Source organism: Abramis brama, assembly GCF_963993115.1.
Source record: "Abramis brama genome assembly, chromosome: 1".
Lineage (NCBI taxonomy): Eukaryota > Metazoa > Chordata > Actinopteri > Cypriniformes > Leuciscidae > Abramis > Abramis brama.
Window position 1 is genome coordinate 30,606,101 of NC_139963.1, and position 24,584 is coordinate 30,630,684.

Sequence of the window (24,584 nt, forward strand, 5' to 3'; positions counted from 1 at the left end):
CACCATCACTACTGTTTCCTGTGTGTGTTGCCAAATATTTATATTTATTATATCGCGTTAACTTACCCGTTTACTGTTTCTATGGCTACAACCAATGAACTGTTTGAACCGGTTTGAACATGTTTCTCTGGCAAATGAAGAGACCAAAAATGGGTGAACTGTCATCATTTACTCGTTTCATACCTTTCTTCTGTGGAACATAAATAAATAAATACATAAATAAATATATATATATATATATATATATATATATATATATATATATATATATATATATATATATATTATGTTTCAGTGTTTTTTGTTGTTTTTGGTCCAGACAATGGCAGTCAATGGTAACTAAAAATGTTTGGTTTGGCAAGGCAAGGCAGGACAATTTTATTTAGCACATTTCATACACAATGGTAATTCAAAGTGCTTTACATAGATGTAATTAAAATAAAAGAAATAAGAACAGTTTATAATAAAAAGGAAATGAAATACAGTGCAAACAGTCGGACGAACAGCGGCACAGTGCTCATTCAGTAAATGCACAGCTAAACAGAATTGTTTTGAGTCTGGATTTGAATGTGACTACTGTAGGAGCACATCTAATCTCTTCTGGAAGCTGGTTCAGCTGCGGCTGGCATAATAGCTAAAAGCGGACTCGCCATGCTTAGAGTGAACCCTTGGTATTTCTAGCTGATATGATCCTAATGATCTGAGTGATCTGTTTATATTCAGTGAGCATATCTGCAATGTATTGAGGTCCTAGGCCATTGAGTGATTTATATAAAATACTTTAAAATCAATTCTAAATGTAACTGGGAGCCAGTTTAAAGACCTGAGGACTGGTGTGATATGTTCATATTTTCTGGCGGCAGCGTTCTGTATGAGCTGCAACTGTCTTATGGTCTTTTTGGGAAGGCCAGTGAGGAGTCCGTTACAATAATCCACCCTGCTGGTGATGAAAGCATGCACAAGTTTCTCTAAGTCTTGTCTGGAAACAAAGTATCTAATTCTTGCAATATTTTTCAGATGATAGTATGCTGATTTAGTTATTGCTTTGACATGACTACTGAAACTAAGGTCTGACTCTAGCGTCACACCAAGATTCCTGACTTGATGTTTAGTTGTTTGACCCCTGAAGGTATGCGTTCACCTTGAGAACTTCATCTTTGTTTCCAAATGCAATGACTTCAGTTTTGTCTTTGTTTAACTGAAGAAAGTTTTGACACATCCAACTGTTGACTTCATCAATGCATTGGCACAGGGAGTCAATGGGGCTGTAATCGTTAGGCGATAGGGCTAAGTAGATCTGTGTGTCGTCTGCATAGCTGTGGTAAGCAATTTGGTTCTTTCTCATTATTTGGCTCAGTGGGAGCATATACAGGTTGAACAGGAGTGGCGCAAGAATTGAGCCTTGAGGGACTCCGCATGTCATGGACGTCCACTCAGACTTATGGTCTCCTATACTCACATAATAACCTCTCCCTTCTAAGTATGACCTGAACCATTTTAGGACTATCCCTGAAAGCCCGACCCAGTTTTCCAGCCTGTCAAGAAGTATGTTGTGATCGACAGTGTCAAATGCAGCACTGAGGTCGAGTAGTACCAGCACTGATAATTTGCCTGTATCAGTATTTAAGCGAATATCGTTTATTATCTTTATGAGCGCTGTCTCTGTGCTGTGGTGCGGTCGAAAACCAGATTGAAAATTGTCAAAGTATCCATTCGAGCTTAAGAATTTGTTCAGCTGATTGAAGACAACTTTTTCAATGATCTTGCCTGTGAAAGGAAGATTTGAGATCGGTCTATAGTTGCTTAATATGGTCTTATCCAGATTGCTCTTTTTCAGGAGGGGCTTGACAACATGCAGTTTTAAGGGAGTTTGGAAAACTCCCAGAGAGAAGTGAGGCATTTACCACTTCTAGGAGATCTGCTTCTAAACTGTTTAACACACTTTTGAAAAAAGATGTGGGAAGTGTGTCAAGAGTGCAGGTTGATGTTTTAAGGTGCTGTATGGTTTCTTCCAAAATGTTGCCATCAATTTCTTTGAAATCAGACATACTGTAGTAACTACTTTCTCAGGTGGTCTGATCTGTCTGATCCCCGCGCAACTCAAGGATGTGCTGATCACCTTTCTGATATTATTGATTTTCTTAAGTAAGTTACCAACATACTTCAAAATATCTTCTTTCGTGATTCGTGTGGGTTTATATCCAATGAACTCACAGAGCTTCATCGATTTAAACAGTGACTAAATTTATTTTGGAGGAGAGACATAGAAAATCAAGTGCAACACATGCTACTGACATATCATAGTATAATCTGTGTTAAATCCACTATGTGGAGTTTACAAGTGCATCACGGTAATTCTATGAGCTAAATTAAGCTATTCTGGCTGCTCACAAATTACACACTTGCTGCAATATATAGCCAAAACATGCTATAAACTAAGCTTCCACTTAATAGTTTTTGTTGTAGACTTTTGAAAAAAATAATACGACAATGAAGGGTAAATATATCATATTTACTACAATATGTCTGTTCCAAAATACAAGTTAGTCTTACTTGAAATAATAAAATATAATTTTTTACTTGCAGTGACTTTGGCTAATGTCAAATATGGTTGGAAATACATATCTGGTTAAGAGGAATTTAAAAAGAAACAAGAACCCAATTAGAAGAGTCAAGCTCTTCAGCTCACAAAACAGTTAGTGGCAGAAACACATAAATATACAAGTCAGATAGTCAATTCTCTAAAATAAAGAGATGCAATTTTTTGCTGTGAACTGTGACTAAAAACAACAGTAAAAACAATTGCCATTTGAGTATCAAACACTGGTACTCAGCTCAAAATAAGTTAGATGATAGGATCTCATATGCAGCAGTTCTACAATGCATGTTGAAATGTGTTAACCATGTTTCAAAAACCTAGAATAGGACAGTTAAGGTAACTCTAAATGCTAGCTGCATCATGTGACAAACACGATTCAGTTAAGATTGCAGCTTTACTTGTAACTTACTGTAACAAGAAAATGCTTTCCTATTTGTTAAGCTTTTTCTATAGTGAGCAAGACCTGCTAAACTACAGCAAACAGGGAAGAGCATGCAGATTATTGTCTTATGTTCCTTTGGGTGGGCTCCACTTCAAGGCCGTAGGGTCAATAGTCTTGCTGCTTCCACGTTTTGCCTCTTTGGTTTTCCAATCATCAATCAGATCCTAAAGATCATTCAATCATTTAGATGCATTAGAAACCACTAAATAATAAACCTATAATTCATGTTAACAGTCTGGTACTAAAATCACCACATACATTACATTACAATTACCTGTCTTTTTAAGATCAGGTGCTTCCCTTTCCAGTACTTCAGCATCTGGAGTGACTGTAAAGTGCTGACAATGTCTACAGGATTGACAGCCGTTTCTTGACTGATTTCTGCTCCCAAGAGTTAATATTTGAGAAAGAAAGAAAAAAAATCACTATTCAGTATTAAATCTTTATGATAAGCATAAAAGAAAATACATTACCATTCAAAAGTCTGGGGTCGCTAAGATTTTTTAAAATGTTTTTTCATCATTACTCCAGTCTTTAGTGTCACGTGACCCTTTAGAAATCATTCTAATATGATGATTTGATGCTCAATATTTTTTATTATTATCAATGTTGAAAACAGTTGTGCTGCTTAATATCTTTGTGGAAACCAGAGATGCTGTTTTCCCAATCATTATTGTAACATCATTAATGTCTTTACTGTCACTTTTGATCAATTTAATGCATGCTTATAATGTCTTTCTTTCTGACCCCCATTTTTTTTTAACAGTAGTGCGTGTAACACTAAGTACCTTTAATGGAGATTTCTTTGCCCTGGAAGTTGTGCAGGTAGCGCAGGAGCACTTCTTTCCAGTAGCTCCTGTAACTGATGAGGCCGAGATCAGAGAGAGGCCGCTCAGGAGAACCAACCTTCTCCTCTACTTTGGACAGCAGGTAACCTGTGCAGATACCAGCCATTCACACACTAACATGCTCATCTCTTCCATTAATTACAGAGTGCACGTGACCACACAGTAATAAAGGAGCTATTTTAACACATTCTTTGCCTTTTAAAAAAATAACATAACATAAATTATGTAATCTGTGGTTGCAATTGTAAGTTTAAAACCACCTATTTGCAAGACCGATCTTTTGTTTAAGCTTAAACACAGGAATAACAAAACGTAGATATAAAAGGTCTAGATCTACTGCACTCACTGAAATCAATCAGCATCTTGCCATAACCCTGCCTCATATATTGTGGCATGGTCAGGATGCAGGAGACATTGTAGTTCAGGAATGAATTCTTTTCCTAAATCCAAATACGTATTTTGATTACCACAAAACCATCACTTGCAAGGTAACTGAAGTTTGTGGTGCACTGGATTCACTAACAGAGTACCTTGGAGAAGTATCCTACAAGATGGCAGCCGGTATTGTCAGCTTCAGTCATCACATAGAAGAGGAACGGCTCCACATCGTAGTACAGTGTTTTGTGGTCCAGGAAGAGTTTGGCAAGCAGACACAGGTTTTGGCAATAAATCTGCAAAAAAACAACAACAAAAGCCAGTGTCAGTGAGGCAGAATCACAAATTAATATGTGGACTGACTGATATTTGATAATCAAGAGTCCTGGTAGAAGGTCTACCTTGTTCTTCTTGCCATCCACTTCAAAAACAGATATAGCCCCCTTTCTGTAAATCTCATCACCTGGTGGATGTTTCCACACACATTTGGCCTGATCGCAAGTGAAATAAGAGAGAGGCAAAAACACACACTTATCAATGTATTGATTTAGAGCTGGGGAAAATTTATGAATCATAATTGAAGTCGTTGTCTCCTCCTTAAGTTCAAATTTAAACCGTTATTAACTGAACATGTGAAAAAGTTACCATGTGACGTCGCAAAATAGTCTGACTCTTCATGTATTTTAGGCAGAACTCGCACATGTAGAGACGGCCAAGGCGTGCGTACTCTTCGGGGTACGGCGAGTGGTACCAAGTGTCCAACTCGTAGCGGCCGAACACAATGGCCTTTATCATGTTGCCGCCCTCTGTGACCTGTCCCTCGAGCCGGAGTTTTTCCTGCAAGGACCAATGAAGGGTGGGAGAAACACAGGTCTGACTAGAGGAAATGACCACACTCAGTTAGAAGGAAAAAACCCTGAGGCCTACCACAGAAGATTCACATGTGAGTGAGGAGGTTGAGATATACACTACCGTTCAAAAGCTTGGGGTCAGTGTGATTTTTTTTTTAAAGAAAGAAATGAATGCTTTTATCCAGTAAGGATGCATTAAATCAATCAGAAGTGACAGTAAAGACATTTACATTGTTACATTATTTCTATTTCAACTAAATGGTTTCCACAAAATTATTAAGCAGCACAACTGTTTTCAACATTGATAATAATCATAAATGTTTCTTGAGCATCAAATCATGATATTAGAATGATTTCTGAAGGATCATGTGACACTGAAGACTGGAGTAATGATGCTGAACATTCAGCTATGACATCACAGGAATAAATTACATTTCAAAATACATTAAAATAAAAAACAGTTATTTTAAATTGCAATAATATATGACAGTTTTTTTATGGCTGTTTAAAAAAATTTTGATAAATGCAGCCTTGGTGAGCATAAAATATTTCTTCAATAACATTTAAAAAAATGTACCAACCCTCAAACTTTTCAGCGGAAGTGTACATTTTCAGAGAATGTCCTAATTAATAAACAGATGGCAATGTAAAAATTAAAAGTTAAGATATAAATCAGCTGGAGAAAATAAGAAGGTGCATGTAATGTCCACTCAAGTTAATATTATTCTTTTCTCTTAAAGGAACAGCTCAACCAAAAATAACAATTCTGTCATTACTTACACACCTTCTTGTTGTTCCAAATGACTTTTTCCCCAGTCAAGCTCTAAAAGATAACGAAATACAGGTTTGAAATGTCATGGTGGTTAGTAAATGACAGAATTTCTGTCCCTTTAAGGAAAGGTGGTCTTGGCAGAACAGATCAAGTATTGTGCCCTAAAACTTTGAGTGACACTCCATGCTACAGATGAGAGAATGGCAGCAGTGTGGAGGCTACAGTGGAAGAGAGTCCAGCGTGGGCCCATTGCATATCCCAGAAATCAGTGGTGCGAAGGCTCATCCCACCTGCGATCTTTACCGATTCATGAAAATGAGAGGGGAAAGGAAGAAAACAAGAGGGGCGAAAATGTGATGGGTCTTCTCTCTTACAAGATCATCCGAAGCACGTGCCTGGGCTTTTCTAAACAGCTCCAGGTCATAGTCACTTGTGATGTTCTCCAGCAGAGGCTCACGACTGCTGCCATGGGACGGTCTGTGCTCCTGGAGGGAGTCAAACAAGAGCTAAGCGATTGATACATGAATCTGCTGAGGGATCTTCATATATGGAGCATGTGACACCCACCATGTACTTGTCTTTTTGTGGAACAGAGTTTCTCTTCCTCCTCATCTCTGTCACCTTCTCCTTATATCGCAGCTGCCTCTCTGCCTGGGCCTGGAGGGAAGCGGTAACTCAGAGAATGTGAGTGCTAGACACTATTTAATTGACACGTAAAGTTCACTGCACATAGAACCTGAAAGTAGCTCTTAAAGAATGTCATACAACAGGGATCATTACTAGGGCACATACCGGTTCACGAGTGAGGACGGTAAATACTTGGTGTGCTGCTTTACCTGTTGCCGGGCGGAATGACGGTTCTCATCCTGCCGCTGTGACAGCGTCCTCTCCTCCACATGTTTGTCTCGGGAGCTTGCCTTCACCTGAGTAAAATGTTTGATTTTTGGGCAAACCTTAATGTTTCAGGAAAATATAATCTGGTTAAAGGTTTCGTCGGTAACAACCCTTACCTTACACTCGTCTGCTGAGAGGTTATGGTACAGTGGACATCCAGATATTGAAAAGTGCCTTTCATGCTTCCCTGTCAAATGTCCTGAAAGAGGAATGAAGGTGGAATTTCAGTATTTCAGTGTTTTAATACTGCATTAAAAAAGTCTGTAAACATAACAAAACCTAAAAAATAAAACCACTATTAATATATAAATGAATAACAGAAATACACTACCGGTCAAAAGTTTGGAGTCAGTGAAATTCTTTTTTTTTTCCAGAAATTCTTTTATTCAGAAAGGACACATTAAATTGATCAAAATGGACAGTAAAGACATTTATGATTAAAGAATCCTGATTTTTTATTATGGTTTCCACAAAAATATCAAGCATCTCAACTGTTTTCAACACAGATAATAATAATAAAAGTTTCCTGAGCAGGTTTCCACAAAAATATTAAGTAGTGCAAATGTTTTGATATAATTTGATAATTGATCATATCAACAATGATAATACTAATAAATGTTTCCAAATCAGTATATAATGATTTCTGAAGGATCATGTGACACTGAAGACTGGAGTAATGATGCTGGATAATCAGCTTTGTCATCACAGGAATAAATAAAGGAATTAAAATATATTAATATAGAAAACAGTTATTTCAAATTGTAACAATGTTTCACAATACTCCTGTTTTTACTGTATTTTGGATCAAATAAATGCAGCCTTGGTGAGCATGACAGATTTATTTTAGATTTTAGAATTAAAATTTTGGACCCAAACTTTTGAACGGTATTGTAAATATTCTTATCAATTAAAATAGAGGACCTGAAATCCAATTACCAAGTGAATTACAACCAGGTGTGGGGCACTTCATGTTAAAGTTGTAGCTCTCATGAAAGCGCCGTCTTTTGGGCCGGTGAGCAAGGCCGGATTCTTTCAGTGATAGTTCCTTTGCCAGGCTCTCATCATGAGACACATTTGGGCTGGACATGTCAATGTCAGACTCAGAGGAAGGAGCATTGCCTGTGGGCGTTCTGGGTGGGGACTCATCATGGTCTGCGCTTTGCTTAATGTCTGGATGACCAACACAACAGAAAACCGGGCCGTATAAAGTCTAGGAATGTGATAAGGTATATTCTAATCATTACATGAAAACTAAATATAAATGAAAACTGTATTAAATGTGTAACCAACTACAGAGGAAAGGGAGGATGAAACAATATCATAACAAGAGGGGGTACAAGTGAAAGTATAGCTAACTACATACAGTACAAACCACATCTCTTGAAAGTTGGGATTATAATATTGAACATATTTATCAGTAATCTACAGTATAAAAATGATTCAATATGTGATGATCAATCTTGTTAAAAAAACTGGATTTAATAATTATAAAATGTTGATTGTCGTTGTCCTATAATTTCATGACAATATTAGCAAAAAGACAAGTCTACAGTTTTTTATTTTCTCCAGACAAACTTAATACATTTTTCAACTTTTAAAATTAAGTCAAATTTAACTAATTTCAAAAGACAGGATGCCTTTCAAATGCAACATATGGTAGTTTTATTAATGCTCGAGATATTTTTACAAAACAATTGAACTGAGTTAACTATTTTAGGGTGTTTGTTTGTTTGAGTGGTGCATATGAATTCAAATTATAGCAAATGAAAATGGAAAAAGTAGGCAAAAGCCACAGAATAACATGAAATGATGTATGCATTACTCGAAATAATAATTTTTTTGCAGCTTAACAAAGAATTATGAAAATGATATAAACTGCCGTTCAAAAGTCTGGGGTCGCTGAGTTTTTTTAATGTTTTTGAAAGAAGTCTCTCATGCTCACCAAGGATTCATTTATTTGATTAAAAATACAGTAAAAACAGAATTATTGTTACAATTTGAAATAACTGTTTTCTATTTTAATATATTTTAAAATGCGATTTATTCCTGTGATGACAAAGCTGATTATCCAGCATCATTACTCCAGTCTTCAGTGCCACATGATCCTTCAGAAATCATTATATACTGATTTGGAAACATTTATTAGTATTATCATTGTTGATATGATCAGTTATCAAATTATATCAAAACATTTGCACTACTTAATATGTTTGTGGAAACCGTGATTTTTCAGGATTCTTTGATGAACAGAAAGTATTTATTTTTAACAGCAACTATAAATCTTTTGTAACATTATAAATGTAACTTCTGATTAATTTCATGTATCCTTGCAAATACAAGTATTCATTTCTTTCAAAAATTGTATCTAACTGACCCCCAACTTTTGAATCTTAAGAGAAAACCTGTGAGAAAACTCATGTTGTGTGAAGTTAACATGTTGTATGAACTCTGACTTGTCATTAATAATAAAAAAAAAAGAGCAAATGAAGAGAAGCACATGTGAGCAGAGCTAAGCATGGAGATACTCAAATGAGGGAAGGCATGAGTGAAGAACCATGCGGTTTTCTCCTCCTACCCCTCTCTGAGATTTCCCCATGCTGCTCCGTGTCTGAGCCAGAAGAGCGACTCTGCCTCAAGGGGTATTTCTTGGGCGAGACTGTCACCCCCTGCTGTTGACTACGAGTCACACGGCGGGTGGAATAGTTCACCACCTCCTCTGAAACCGGGGCAGAAGGGTTCCCCACAGGACTGGAATCTAGAAACAAAGCTCTCAGGTTTGTTCGTTCATTCATTCTTTTCTCCACCAATCTCCACCAATCACGCTTTCTACCAATCAAACCATCACCTATTGGTGCAAGATTACAATTATATTTTTATGTTGGAGCAAGTAAAATCACATGATTATTTCATAATTCCTACAGCCCAGTGAAAAAGTAAATCACACTTTTACAGAAGAGCTCTTAGTAAGTCATATGGCAACGGCTGCTCTCTCGTGTCCTACCTTGCGAGTTGCGGCTGAGTCTCAGAGAGGATCGAGTGAGTCGGGTGTTTCTAACCGTGTGGGTGTCACTCTCTGAGCTGTCTGTGTGCTCAGCGGAGAAATCTGAATCCTCTGTACCTTCAGAGCTACTGCCCGCATTTTTCTAAGAGTCAGAAACATCAAAAACCTTTTGGTCACTGAATACAAAATGTATCTTTTTATTGTTATACAGACACTGATTCATATGAAATAAAATGACCTTTAAAAGGATGGCAAGTTTTTCATGACCTGTGACAATGACCCAGGTGAGTATGTTTCTCAATTTAATCACACAAACCCAGGGGTTTCAACCAGGGGTTCTTACCTAATTTATATAAAGTAGTAATATATGTTCATATTCTTAATAAAACTTAAGAATATGAAATGTATTACATTATCTTCAATAACAGAAAACTACATTAATAAAGTGTTACTGAGCTTTTTTTTACACTGGGGTCCCTGGCTTGAAGGAATCTAAATATTTTAACTAGATTAATATAGGCTAAAGATGGGTGTACACAATGAACCAAAATCTAATAAAAATGCCATGGGCTCTGATGCTTCAAGTCAGGTCAAGTCACCTTTATTAATATAATACAGAGTGTTTACAGGGATAACAGGAAATGATGCATTTCGGCTGTTGTTCAGTTTCATTGTAATGATCATCAATTATTAAAATAGTTAATTTTATCTATAAAGCAGCTCTGTAGAAAACACTGATGTCATTGTCCAGCTCAGTTCTGTTCTCATACAACAGCGTCAGTACAGTCAGATCAATCATATTGCTGAATATTAAGTGTCCCTAACTAAGCAAGCCAGAGGTGACAGTGGCAAGAAACCCAAACTCAGAGGTGACAGAATGGAGAAAACAAATCTTGGGAGAATCCAGGCTCAGTCTCTTCTGGCCAATGAACGAACACAGTGTGATTGTGATTCAGGCTGCATCACAAGTCAGAATCATTATTTTGGGTGAGCTGCAATGCATCATGAATCCTAATACCACAGAAAGAATGTTAACAAGAATATATTATCCTGATAGTAAATATTGCATTATCAGCACGAATAAAAACATAAGATATTAGGTAATTACAATGACTGTGAGAAAAATGACCACATTTTAGCCATTTTTCTTGTATCACAAAAATACAACTCTGTCTGAACTGATGTGTGTGATAGGCTATGTGACCGTATTTTATATATAAGCTTAAAATATATAAACATTTAATTTGTATTTTTATAAAGTGTTTGTGCTTATTAAAGGCTGGAAATATCGTATTATGTAATTACACAGACATGTTCCAATTAACTGGTACATTTCGAGCCTAAACTTTATAGTTTTGACTACCATCTACACATTCCCCGCACAAACAAATTAACTTGAAAAATCATGACAGTCATTTGCAAAGGATGACTGCGACGGCGCCCATGCAAACTGCTGGATCTCGTGATGACACACACACACACACACACACACACACACACACACACAGGTGAGTGATGCGAGCGCTATATGAGCATGTACAGCTGCAGCTGGCCTTCTTCATACCTTCCGCCGCGGCATAGCGCTTATCCGCGACTCTCCCTCACTGCATCCGATACACACGGGTTAATTTTGTGCTTGGTTTCTTCATGCAGTTAGGTCGAATAAACTTGTCGAGGGCGGCATATGTGATGCATTCCAGTGGAATCCAAAGGGAAACATTAATCAGGTGTAAAGAAACTGAAACATCACAGACAGTCACAGGTCATGACTGCGCGCGTCTGTTGTTTACATTCTCAACTTCCGGTAGAAAAATTGTATTTAAAGGTCTCACGGAAAATGATAAGCACGAGGAAGTAACTATTGTATTAAATAGATATGGAGGATTTGTTTATAGTTATTCTATTTTTTCAACAGATTACAAACGTCTATCGAGTAAAAACATAGAGAAAAATATATTTCTTTACCGTTGTGCAGTTCCTCTTTTAATACTTCTGTCGCTAGATGGCGATACTGAGTCGTAATGTCACTGATGAAGACATGATGTTGTCCATGTTGTCTATTTATGGTTTTTCATCGTTGAGTTTGATTTTTTAAAGGGTCCTGGAACTACATATCAATGTTAATACATTTAAAACACTTGCTTTTCCACAGTCAATGACACTATAAAATTGTTCATTTATTATGCCAATAATATATTGTTATTATGTGCAACATATCATGGTAAGCTTATTGTTCAAGCTCAATATAAAAAAAGTGTTTGATTCATAATAGGGGTTACCAGGGCTAGTTGTAACCACTGATTGTCATTATATAGATCAGTGGTTGTAACCCTTTTTACTTTTTTGTTTTGTTTATTTTTGATAGTCAATTTCTTTGTAGGCACACTGAACAAACATTTGCTTTTTATAGAGAGGTTTTATCACACCAAATGGGGTAAGTTGTCACAACTGAACCTGACATTTAACAGCCTATTTTAAGCTCAATTTAAACAGTAAAACAATTATGAAACACGAACTAATTCACGCGAGCAAAATGTAACACAAACATATCAAACGATTATGTTGAATAATGTAATATACTGCATAATAAATGTGCATACATTTTGACTGAAAACTTTATTGTTACTCAGATGTAGCCCTTTGATATCTTTATTTCACAGCTCTTTCAATATATTCATGAAATCTCTGCTTTAATTTGTATACATTAAAATCAAAGCATAAAGTAATATATATATATGAAGAGTTCAGAAGCAAAAGCCTCTAAGTGCCATCTGAAATTTTCTTCTAGAATGATCATTTTTATCAAGCTCGTATATTTAAGTTCAGTAATTTCACTTAAATGACAATTAATAGGTAATTTCCATTGCCATTTAAGTGAAATTACTGAACTTAAATATACAAGCTTGATAAAAAAATATCATTCTAGAAGAAAATTTCAGATGGCACTTAGAGGCTTTTGCATCTGAACTCTTCATATATATATATATATATATATTCTAGAATAATACAAAACAGGCAAAGTGAGAAATAGTAACAACTTACCAACTTTGGTAAGTGGCAATAGTGCCAACTTAATTGGCAAAAAATAAAAAGTTTAATGTGCTTTCATTCTGTGGTATACATTTGCTAATGTGCTCATGCAGTAAGGTACAAAACTTATTGTGGTTAGAGGCACAGTGGCGCTCTTACAGAAAGAAAGCGCATAGAAGAGAGCATTAGTGCTAGTTGGTGGTCTGAATGAGTCTAAGAGGCTCAGGAGTGGCAGTGTTGCTGCTGTACAGGTCAGTCTGTAAACGGCGCTGTTTCCACATCTCTTGTTTTTTTGCAGATCACCATGAATAGGCAAATGGAGGCTCAGCCCTAGGCCGAACAGGGCCCCGGTGTTGCGGAGGAGGCCAGCGAAGGGTGTGGTGTCCAGATGGACCCATTCAGACTGAATGCACCACTTCTGTGCCTTCATTAGGCTCCAGTAGGGGTCTATTGAAGCAGCATCCAACAGAGCATAAAGCCCCAGCGCAACAAACACGAGAAAGAGGATGGTGTGCACATAACCCTTCAAGCTTGCTGAATAGATCCAGGACACTCTATTAAAAGCCTTGGCCACTGCAATGCCTGTATAGTGAAAGTAAACAATCGCTTAAGAAACTGTATGCTGAAACCAAGAGAAGTAAGAGATCTTGTATTAGGCAGACTAATGAAAATGAAACATATTTTTTGCAACTGACCCGAAACAACTCCAGCAAAGACCTGATGTGGGAAATGAGCTGCAATGAAAACTCGAGAAAGACTGACACACACCTGCACAGCCCAGAAAAGAGTCCAAAGAAGACCCTGGACGCACCTAGTGCATAGCACAAATGCAAAGGAAGAGGAAAGTGTATTATTAATATTAAACAGCAAAACATTGACATGAAGAACCTGTTATTCTTCAAAATGGCTTTGAATAATATCTTTGTGTGAGTGAACTTGATATGGTGAAAAAACAAAGCTGCTAAGATAAATGAGTTTACAGGCTAATGAGGAATTTCCATTGGACTGGAAGCCAGGGAAGATACTGTAGATTGTGATATGTTGTGCTATTCCCCAGATTTTCTTCCCTTCCTCTTTATCTCAATTGAGAACATGCAGAGTACTTTATCAAAAGGGGGAAGGAAGGTTAACATGACTGACTCTCTTACCATCTTTTTAAGGGGTCACATCCCTGCAAAATCGGCAGCAGTGATGTGATCATGGCGTAGTAAACCCCTGCAGCTCCCATCGCATGACCCGAAGGACTTCCTTGAAGAGGGGACAGAATCCATGAAACCTGTGAAATCTGCTTTTGATTTAGTGTGTTGGTTTGTCTATAATGAGAACCATCAGGAGATGCTCACCAGGGCCAGTCTCGCAGGTCATGGGGAACTGTCTGATTTGTGGTAGAGTCAAGTTGCCATAATAAACAGTTTCTTTAACCCACCAATAGGGACGCTCGCCAAACATGAGCCTATTTAATGATTTAATAAATAGATCAGATTAGAGGACATTTCATGAAGATAAATTATTTACATTACAAATGAAAGATGTTCAATGTTGAGAGATTGCTTTATTTGTGATAATTCTATTATTTAGGTTTTTTTTCTTTTTTTAAAATCTTCTAAAAGGCTATTCCTGAATATTTACTGAAACAACAACATTTACCACTTACCACTTGAGGACTAAGTTGAGCCAGTCTCCCACAACAGCAACCCAGACCAGCTTCACTCCCACTGCTGATTGTAGGTGGAACCAGATGGGAAAAAAGAATAAAAAGGTTGTACGCAGGTCTGCCACAGTTGACACAAACATAAACCAGCCTTGGGCATGCCCATAATGGGTCTGCAGGTATAACGTACTGCTTATCCCATACCCATACAAGACTTCCATTACTGCTGTCGGTCTGCTTGAAAACAACAGTATTATGGATCTTCATTCTCAGTGTATGGATACTGTTGTCAGTCTCAGCGAACACAATACACTATTTGTAAAATCTCATCATCTTGTTTCCAGTGACTTGAATCCAGACTGTCATCGCAACAACGACCTGCATGAATTCAGTCTGCTCCTTTTATTCATCCTCTCAGTTGCCTGGTCACTGGGCACCGCCTGAGCTTTGGACTCTGGAGTAAATAGAGGGAAAATTGTCTCTAAACATTAAACGCTGGTTGGGGCCTGTTTGTGCATGTCTGTAAAGTGGCAGGTTTTGTGTGCTAAATTTAGCTCTCGATTATGAGAAAGACACTCCCTAATTGAATGAGATGATAACATGGACACGTAGGGCTCCTGACTCTTTGTCCACACACACACACACACACACACACACACACACACACACACACACACACACACACACACACACATACACACACACACATACACACGCATGTTTTTAAAAGAAGACTCTTCTGCTCACTTACTGCATTTATTTGATTAAAAATAATAAAAAAAACAGTAATATTGTGAAATATTATTACAATTTAAATTTGTTTTCTATGTGAATATATAGTAAAGAGTCATTTATTCCTGTGATCAAAGCTTAATTTTCAGCATCATTACTCCAGTCTTTAGTGTCACATGATCTTTCAGAAATCATTATAATATGATTTGATGCTCAAGAAAACATGTTGAAAACAGTTATTTACATTTTTATTTCAGGATTCTTTGATGAATACAAAAAAATCTATTTCAGATAAATGCTGTTCTTTTGAACTTTCTATTCACCAAAGAATCCTAAAAAAAACATTTTTCAACATTGATAATAATCATAAATGTTTCTTTATCATCAAATAATCATATTATAATGATTTGTGAAGGATCATGTGACACTGAAGACTGGAGTAATGATGCTGAAAATACGGCTTTGATCACAGGAATAAATTACATTTTAAAATCTATTAAAATAGAAAACAGTTCATTTAAATTGTCATAATATTGTAATATTGTTTTTTTGTTTTTTTGTGTGTGGTATTTTTAATCAAATAAATGCAGCCTTGGTGAGCAGAAGAGACTTCTTTTAAAAACATTAAAAATCTTACCGATCCAAAACTTTTGAACAGCAGTGTATAAAGGTTGGGATCTGTACGATTTTGTTTTGTTTTTGAAAAGTATCTTATGCTCACCAAAACAGCATTTACAGCATTTGATCAAAAATACAGTAAAACGGTCATATTGTGAAATATTATTACAATTTACTGCTTTCTAACTGTTAACAAATTTTAAAATGTAATTTATTCCTGTGTTAAATTAGATGCTGAAATCTAGTCTTCAGCATCACATGATCCTTCAGAAATAAGTCTAACATGCTGATTTGCTGCTCAAGAAACATTTATTATTATTATTACCAATGTAATACACAGTTGGGTTCGGTCACTGCTGTTTCCAAAGTATTAATTTATTGACTACGTTTCGACCCGAAGGTCTGTTTACTCTTTTGTTTAACTCAGATTTTTGTTTAATCTGAAATGCTTGATTTGATCGTGCACCTGCCTAAAATTTTCTGGATGTGCGCATACTACTTAGAACATTTTAAAGAACATCTATTTGAAATAGAAATCATTTTTAACATTATAAACATCTTCACTCTTATGAGCAATTTAATGCATCCTTACTGAATAAAAAAAAAAAAAGTCTTCAAAAAACCCATAACAAAACAAACAACAACAGAAAAACTTACTGACCCCAAACTTTGAATGGTAGTCTATAATATGTAATGTGTACTGTATTGAAATTTAGGGGAAAATGATGTGCTATGACAAGAAATTGTGTACTGTAGCTCAGTTCTGGTTCACTAGTGTGGCCATCAAATGAAGAAGAACCAGGACTTTCACGTGACATTGTTTACCTTGACTTGACATGATGGCTAATTTCCAGCAACCTCTGGAGGCCTGTTCGTGCAAAGACTCACGACTTTGTGAGATGGCAAATTTTCCATTGGCTTCCAGAACTTCTGAGAACAGTCGCTAGAACTACTCAACCATGTGGAAAAACAAAGATGGAACATGCCCAGAGCAGACTGTAAACAAGAACACTACCTGCAGGTTGTTAAGAGCTCCACAATGTTTACAGATGCCATCTCTACGGAGACATGTTAGCCTAGTCAATGTACAACATGCTGCATTGATAGACATTGTACTACCATAATAAAATGTCTCATTTGTGATGCCTTCTTGCATTTCAGCATGTTTTGCATTTTGATTTCTGCTGTTAAACATGCATTTTAGGCCTACTGCAGTCAACAGTTTTGTTCAAATGAGCCAAATGTAGCTCGCATTCACAGGAAGACATACAGGAAGTGATCAGTTCAACAAAGGGCAGTTTAATCTCATGCTATCAAGTCCAGTCTCTGAAGAATTTTCCCCACGCAACAGCGGATAACCAAAAAAACCCCAAAAAAACAATGGCCAGTCCCTGTGGGCATTCAGCTTTGAAAATAAATACTGTATACTGTCCACCACATGTTCTCCTGAAATGTGTGAATTTATATTTCGCTATATATATGCTGGCCTGAAAAAGGAGATGTTCCAGTGAGAAAGAAGATCATCATAAATGTAAAATGGAGTAGAGTGTATGTAACATCTGTCTCTGAGCGTGTTGGATAAGGAGACTTGTTACAGAGTGCACAGCAATTTTCTTAACATTAGTTAGAAGCACTTGCTTTGCTTTCCCTCTTTATGGTAATATTTTGCATGGTAATAATATACGTGTTTGATTGTGTCAGTTATGCATAAAGTTGAAGGATATGTTTAGTTTGTTTGCGTTATGTGTTGGTTTTGCATGTCATAATCGATCATGAAATTATTAAAATAACTTTTTTTTTCAGAGTCCTCATTATGCAGTCAGCCTTAGCCTTTGATTGACCGCTGAATTGAACTGTAACTGTGCAGCCCACAGGAAATCATGATCTGTATTCCCAGTGGGAGTGCTCGGAAAGTTGAAAGCAGCAGCTGTAGAGCTTGAGCAACCCTTGGAACCTATAGAATTCCAAGAACAAGCCAGAAGCCATTACTCTTTCTGGGATTTCTCAGAATTTTTGCATTGATACACAACCACTTATCATCCCTCCTGTGAAACTATGGGAAACGCAGCAAAGCTTGGATAAGTTGATTCTGTGCTCTGTTGAAACAGGTCTTAATGCAGTATTATTGCAGTAATATTTATAAGCTACAGTACAAGTAAATTTTGCATCTTATGCTGGATCAAATCTTCAAATAAAAGTATTCCCACCCTATCCATTTTCAACCCTTAACTGAATAACAAATCCTACATTGTTTTTCTAAGCAAGGAATATAAACCAGCCTCCCACAGTCTCAACCAATCTTTTTTTTTTTTGGACATTGTTTATAGTTTGAAAACAGATTGATGGGGCTGCAGATTTCATTGGCTGGGAATGATGTAAAGATATACCAGTCTAATTAAGGAGTGTTCAAGAAATTCAATTACTCAAAGAAAAACATGTAAAACCACGAAAACAAGTAAAAGCACATCTGAAGTTAAACTGTTGGGTGCAATTGGTTGTCTTCTTAAGAGAAGAAAGTACAAATATAGGCTATCTAGCAAATTACAAAGAAATGCTGCAAGAGAACAAGTCTTAGTGTGATTAAAAACTGAAATCCTAATCATACCAAAAAAGAAAGAAAGAAGTAAAGCTACTATTGTTTAAAAAAAAAGTTCTACAAAATATCAAAGCTAAAATAAAAATCACATACAAAATGCGACCATAACAGAAGCATGATATTTGTTTGTTTTTCTTCAGGTCTCTCTGGATATTGACAGAACTGTCTGTTCTTTGTCAGCAACAGCTTATATCACTCTGACAGTCTACTTTGAGTTCATCCCAGCATGTCACAAACACAGCACAAACTCTAATTAATATAGTCTCACTGTGTTTGTTCAGAACACCAGTTTGTCTGTTTGTAGATATGAAATGTTGTTTTATTATTTGTAACTGTTTGAAATGACACATGAGACACATTGTTTAAATCTGAGCGATTGCAGCACAGTGATAAATTCTTTTACCTTATAGGGGAGAATAGGCCTGTTGTTACACAGGTTGTTACAAAGACTGCAGGTCTGTCTCACGATAACTATAAAGAATTGAGTCAAATGACTAATTACACAAATGTATTGGACAGTTTGGAGCAAACTGTTACATTTTATTAGGGTTTTATCAATGTATGCAATTAATTAATTACAATATTTCATAGCCAAGCCCTGCGATGGACTGTCCCCCAATCCAGAGTGTTCCAGGGTCCTCCCGTGACCTAACAGAGGACAAGAGGTATGGAGAATGGATGGATGGATTTCTTAGCCAGAACAATTTTTGCATGTGACCTACTATATTTTTGCTGTTGCATTTTTTTTTCATTGGTTTTGTTTCATAATTGTATTACTGCTTATATTTTGACGTGTTCATTTGTGACAATATGCCCTACTAAGACAACAGTACATTGAAAATGGTTGAAATGTTCAATGCATTTTTGTAGTAAGAAGTGCGACAACTAGCCCATGCTTCTCCCCATATATATACTGTATATATATACGGTTTATATATATATGAGACACATTGTTTAAATCTGAGAGATTGCAGCACAGTGATAAATTCTAATGTAATTCAGTAAATGTAATTCTTTTACCTTATAGGGGAGAATGGAATATATATATTCCATTCTATATGTGTGATGGCTTCATAGAGTTCACATACAGTCTCTCATAGGATTTAACTCATTGCAAATGTTTAAAGGAGGAGAGTAAAGTATGTGTAAACTAAGATTACATGGACGTAACTGTCACGGCTTCTGCTCTCCAAATGTACCATCTGGAATTCATTGACTGCTGAGATCTATATGTGGGGGAAGGGTGTCTGTTTGAGACACAGAAAGAGAGAAAAACAGATTTGGAATTTGTTTAACATATTAGTCTTTACTTGCATGTATACCTTGAAATAAGAGGCATGGGAGCAAAATAATCATCAATCCTGAAAGAAGTTTCTCATACAATGTCAGTTCTCATAATTTATAGCCCTCTGACAGGTCATGCTCTTAATGTGTTTGGATTCTTTATCTGTTCAACTGTAAAACTAGGCCTGTTTTGTATGCATCTGCTGCTGACTAATAAGGAATCTGAGGCTTTAATTCAACAGTCTCCTACAAGAAAAGAGGACGTGTGTATGTGAAACAGGCCAAAAAAAATAATAAAATAAGCTCAATGGAGACAGAATGTGCTATTAAATGATTGGACCTGAACTGGTAGAGCATGGCAACAGCAATGCTAAGGTCACAGGTTAAATTCCCAGGGTATAAATGAACTGAAAAATGTATCCTGAACACATTGTCATGAACACAAACCTGCGCCATGTGTAATTTGAATTTTTGAGGGTTTTCAGAGACTAACAACACATTTTAGTATGTTCTTCAAAGCTATCATATTCAAAAGATTTTGGAAATAGTGCACAAGTCTGTCGAATGGACTACTTTAATTGAGTTTTTATGTTGCTTTTTTGTTCTTGTCGGAACTATTGAATGGAAAACCTGCAAGAAGATTTTTCAAAACTGAATATGAGTGTGACTATGGTCTCTGCAAGTTGCTTTGGTGCAAACGATTCATTTAAAGTCCCCCGTAGTCAAAACCCCTTGTTTTATCCCTTAAAACTCAAAGGAATGTCACACCAAAATGACATTTTTCCTGTAAAAAAAAAGAAGAAGCTTAAAATAGCTTTAAAAATAACTCTACACCCTTGCTTCATTTAGAATACATGGATCCATGAATATGGATAATATTAATATTATGGTAATATTACATAAAGGTTATTAATATGATCAGCCTTTTGCTTGACTATGTTATCAAACAGCTAATAATGTGTTGCTAATGTTACACAAACCATGTTCCCGTTCACCATCTCAGAGTCAGACAGCTGCCTTCAAAAATCAGCATCCTTACAAACGCTTCGAACAAAGAACGTCAGTGGAGAAAGGAATATAGTTCATCATAACATCGTAATAAACATCATAGGTAATGTAAACGTAAGAAACACCGGTGATTTTAAACCATGTTTTTGAGACTGTCTTTGGTTCACTGCAGTTTTAAGGAGAAAATACTCAGCAATGGTGTTGACTTATGACTTTGCACATGGTTTGTCTTAAAGCATATTAAAAACACCACATAGAAATATAAACCACATTAAATACTTGATTTTAAAAACGTAAGTATGTGAATGTCATTTCTTTGCTTGAAATGTTGTCATACTCATATTGTTATAGTTAATGGTCCGTGTACTTTTTGTTCATTTCATTTCCTGTTTGGAATGGAATAATGAGAAACGAAAACCAGCCCGGTCCGTGTACTTTTTGTTCATTTCATTTCCTGTTTGGAATGGAATAATGAGAAATGAAAACCAGCTCGTTTATTCGTTTTTTAGTTTAGTTTAAAAAACGAAAAATGAGATTTTGGCTCGATTTTTCATTTTTCGTTTGTGGTTTACAAATTGGTTTATGGGTTCAATATTTCATTTGCACATGTGGGCGGTGCTGAAACGCCCCTTTCATCTGATTGGTCAAAACGCTCCGCCTTCAGTAGGCTACAAGCTTTTCTTTCTGTCAGGCAGAATAAGAGTCCGTACGAGTGCGGCACTGACAAATGCACTTTAATAAAATAATGTCTGAAACCACCACTCACTGTTAACTACGCACAATATTTGAAGCAGAAATATGTTGCTGGTCACGTAATTCGTGCTGCTGCAAGCAACCCCAATAATGTGAGCCACAGTATAGCCTATGGCAGATTATTTTAGCATAATGTATTTCCCATTGATAAATACAGTGCAAATAGATCCGTCTTTTTGGATAAAAGGGAAGTGGAAATAAAAATCAATAATAGGCTGAACTGTACCATGATAATATGTCCGTAACATGTAGCCTACCACTCTCGTCTTTTATATTCACCTTATTCCGGAAGTAGCACTGGGTGGCGCCATCCGCGTAATCTCACTTCCTGGTTTAGCTACTTAGCGCTTTGTTTGCCCTGGTCCAATCTGTTATCTGTCTTGATATAAGTAGATAGACTATAATATTATAGCCAAATGCGTTGGCCTATGGTTATTAACAACTGCTGCAACGTACTAAAGTACATTTCACTTGAAGCTTTTGAAACAATGCCACAATCAAATTATTTAATAGCTGTGTCTTTCTAATAGCTATTACTTAGTTATGAAGATGTGCACAAACACTACTACATGTAAAGTTTGAAACATTATTACACCACAGTTTGTTTGCTTAATCACCAGATACATTTGCAGTGTATAGCCAACAGATGAGAAAAAAATAGCCACGAACTGGTGTAGAAAGAAAGTAGAGCCTCAACTAGATGAACAAGAGGGTAACGTTAGCTTAGCTAACTGCTAGCAGCAATTTCTTATGGTTTGATCTCTAATACAAGTAATGGCTGTAAAATAAATCCAGCGACTGAATTCTAGAGGACCATAGCTTTCAAACAAGGTATAGCATGTGTATGTGTCCTGTAGTGAGACCATTACAACATTAGATGTTTGTGGCTAATGTAGGCTAAACACTACACATCGGCCGGGCTGCGATCAGACAGGCAGACGGGTCATATAAACACCTAAAAGTCGTTTAAAAATTACCCCGAGAAACAGTGCATTGCTGTGCTGTTGGTACACACGTACATAGCACATTTGGCACAAATTAGCTTATCTTATGTGACATTTTATCAGTGAGACTTCTCTGCAGTTCTCCTCGAAATTGAATGAGGGTCCGCTAAACCGGAAGTTGGTTTACAACGGAAGTACTAGACAGAAGTAAAAGTGGGCGGGGTATAAATAATTTTGAAAATTGAATAGAAATAAAATGTATATTTATGAATGTAAGCATGTGTAGCCTACTCAGTTCACATGAAAAGAAAGAGACAGAAAAGAGAGAAGCTAGAATCAGTGAACGTACATTAATACTGACAAAATTACCAGGTTTGGGATTAATTAAAATCATGTAAATTGAAGAGCACGGCATAGGCTACCTTTAAAATGTTATTAGTTTTATTATAAAACTAATACAATTTTATTACATACTGAGTTTTCTTTATTATGTTGGCTTAAGAAAGCCAGCATATTTGAACATTATTATTATTATTTATTATTATTATGAGAAATTGACTCCACCTAGAACTTTAATGCTTCACCAAATTCAGCTCAGACCTTCAGACTGGTCTGACTCGCTTATATATTTTCTAACTGGTCAGACTTACTTTCCCAAAAAATCCCTTGACTTGCGTTATCTGAGCAGTGAAGGCCGTAATACTCAATGCTGTCCACTAGAGGGGGCGACAGGATAATAAGTGTTTTCTACTCTCTTTCCCTGTTTGCATCAGTTTAAATGACAAATAAATGTATGAATTTCATTCATAAATAGGCCATATCTGTGTATCCGCTCTCTAGTTTATTTTAAGATATTGTTATTCACACTGGTTTTTGCATTTAATGTTTGTCCATCTGGAACTTTTATTTGCCATGAGCTCTATATTTTAAGATGTAGCCTACTAAAAAAAATATTTTTTTTTTTTTATTGTTGCATTGTTGTGTGTAATACTTACAGTAGGCTACCTTATGCCTCTGAATCTATGCCTGCCTTTCTACCCTCATATCAATATCAAATTTATTTCTAGAACACAGTTCCAGAGGGATTTAATGTTTTTTGGCTTTTAGTATGAATATGTTTGCCTTACTGTTATCTATAAGCTAGTGTGCACCAAAACAAGGGCAAAATTCACATTTAGAAGACCAAACCCAACGTTGAAAATGAAAATCAGTTTCAAGTACAGTAAAATCAAGTAAAGTACAGATACTCAGAAAGTGTACTTAAGTAGGCCTACAGTACTCAAGTAAATGTACTTTGTTACTGTCCACCTCTGGATGTTTTACACAATAAGGATATATTCCCATTGGGTTGTTGGGTTTTCATGTTTAATGGGAACTTTAGACATAATGATTTCTATACTGTACAAACTGTGTTATCCCCTAACTCTAATGTAACAGTTATGGGTATGTCATCTACAGACATCTAATATTATGGACATATTATCATGGTACAGTTCAGCCTATTATTGATTTTTATTTCCACTTCCCTTTTATCCAAAGAGATATCTGAACTATTTGCACTGTATTTATCAACGGGAAATACATCATGCTAAAATAATCTGTCATAGGCTATACTGTGGCTCACATTATTGGGGTTGCTTGCAGCAGCACGAATTACGTGACCAGCAACATATTTCTGCTTCAAATATTGTGCGTAGTTAACAGTGAGTGGTGGTTTCAGACATTATTTTATTAAAGTGCATTTGTCAGTGCCGCACTCGTACGGACTCTTATTCTGCCTGACAGAAAGAAAAGCTTGTAGCCTACTGAAGGCGGAGCGTTTTGACCAATCAGATGAAAGGGGCGCTTCAGCACCGCCCACATGTGCAAATGAAATATTGAACCCATAAACCAATTTGTAAACCACAAACGAAAAATGAAAAATCGAGCCAAAATCTCATTTTTCGTTTTTTAAACTAAACTAAAAAACGAATAAACGAGCTGGTTTTCATTTCTCATTATTCCATTCCAAACAGGAAATGAAATGAACAAAAAGTACACGGACCGGGGGGGGGGGTCATTGTTCTTATTCTTGTTATAGTTAACAGGTCTTAACACTTGAAATTACAGCCTTGGTATACTATTATTTTATTTAGAAATGAAAGCATGATGATTGTGAGAAAAAAGTATGACCAAAATAACCAATA

The 24,584-nt window shown here is 36.3% G+C and overlaps 2 protein-coding genes across 19 annotated transcripts; both read right to left on the reverse strand.

Annotated features, from left to right (window-relative positions):
- Positions 1-2,223: 2,223 nt before the first annotated feature.
- Positions 2,224-11,601, reverse strand: kat7a (K(lysine) acetyltransferase 7a). Of its 16 annotated transcripts, none has more exons than XM_084131547.1 (16): positions 11,347-11,601; positions 9,783-9,924; positions 9,357-9,536; positions 7,718-7,951; positions 6,898-6,980; positions 6,724-6,810; positions 6,455-6,544; positions 6,262-6,372; positions 5,900-5,938; positions 4,910-5,101; positions 4,666-4,755; positions 4,420-4,560; positions 4,236-4,329; positions 3,830-3,976; positions 3,316-3,422; positions 2,224-3,205 (listed from the first exon to the last, which is right to left on the reverse strand). In XM_084131547.1, the coding sequence occupies exons 1-16, from the start codon at positions 11,359-11,361 to the stop codon at positions 3,107-3,109; spliced, it is 1,851 nt and encodes a 616-aa protein (XP_083987673.1). In that variant the 5' UTR covers positions 11,362-11,601; the 3' UTR covers positions 2,224-3,106. The 16 variants fall into 16 exon arrangements, with proteins under 16 accessions (XP_083987673.1, XP_083987681.1, XP_083987682.1 ...); XM_084131555.1 differs by having other exon boundaries at positions 6,283-6,372; positions 11,347-11,590; XM_084131556.1 differs by lacking the exon at positions 5,900-5,938.
- A 1,194-nt stretch (positions 11,602-12,795) lies between these two features.
- On the reverse strand, positions 12,796-14,823 carry g6pc1b (glucose-6-phosphatase catalytic subunit 1b). Of its 3 annotated transcripts, none has more exons than XM_084135692.1 (6): positions 14,654-14,823; positions 14,467-14,530; positions 14,156-14,265; positions 13,961-14,060; positions 13,508-13,623; positions 12,796-13,394 (listed from the first exon to the last, which is right to left on the reverse strand). In XM_084135692.1, exons 1-6 carry the CDS (start codon positions 14,682-14,684, stop codon positions 12,877-12,879), a joined length of 939 nt encoding a protein of 312 aa, XP_083991818.1. In that variant the 5' UTR covers positions 14,685-14,823; the 3' UTR covers positions 12,796-12,876. The 3 variants fall into 3 exon arrangements, with proteins under 3 accessions (XP_083991818.1, XP_083991819.1, XP_083991817.1); XM_084135693.1 differs by having other exon boundaries at positions 14,668-14,794; XM_084135691.1 differs by having other exon boundaries at positions 14,467-14,823.
- Positions 14,824-24,584: the final 9,761 nt, after the last annotated feature.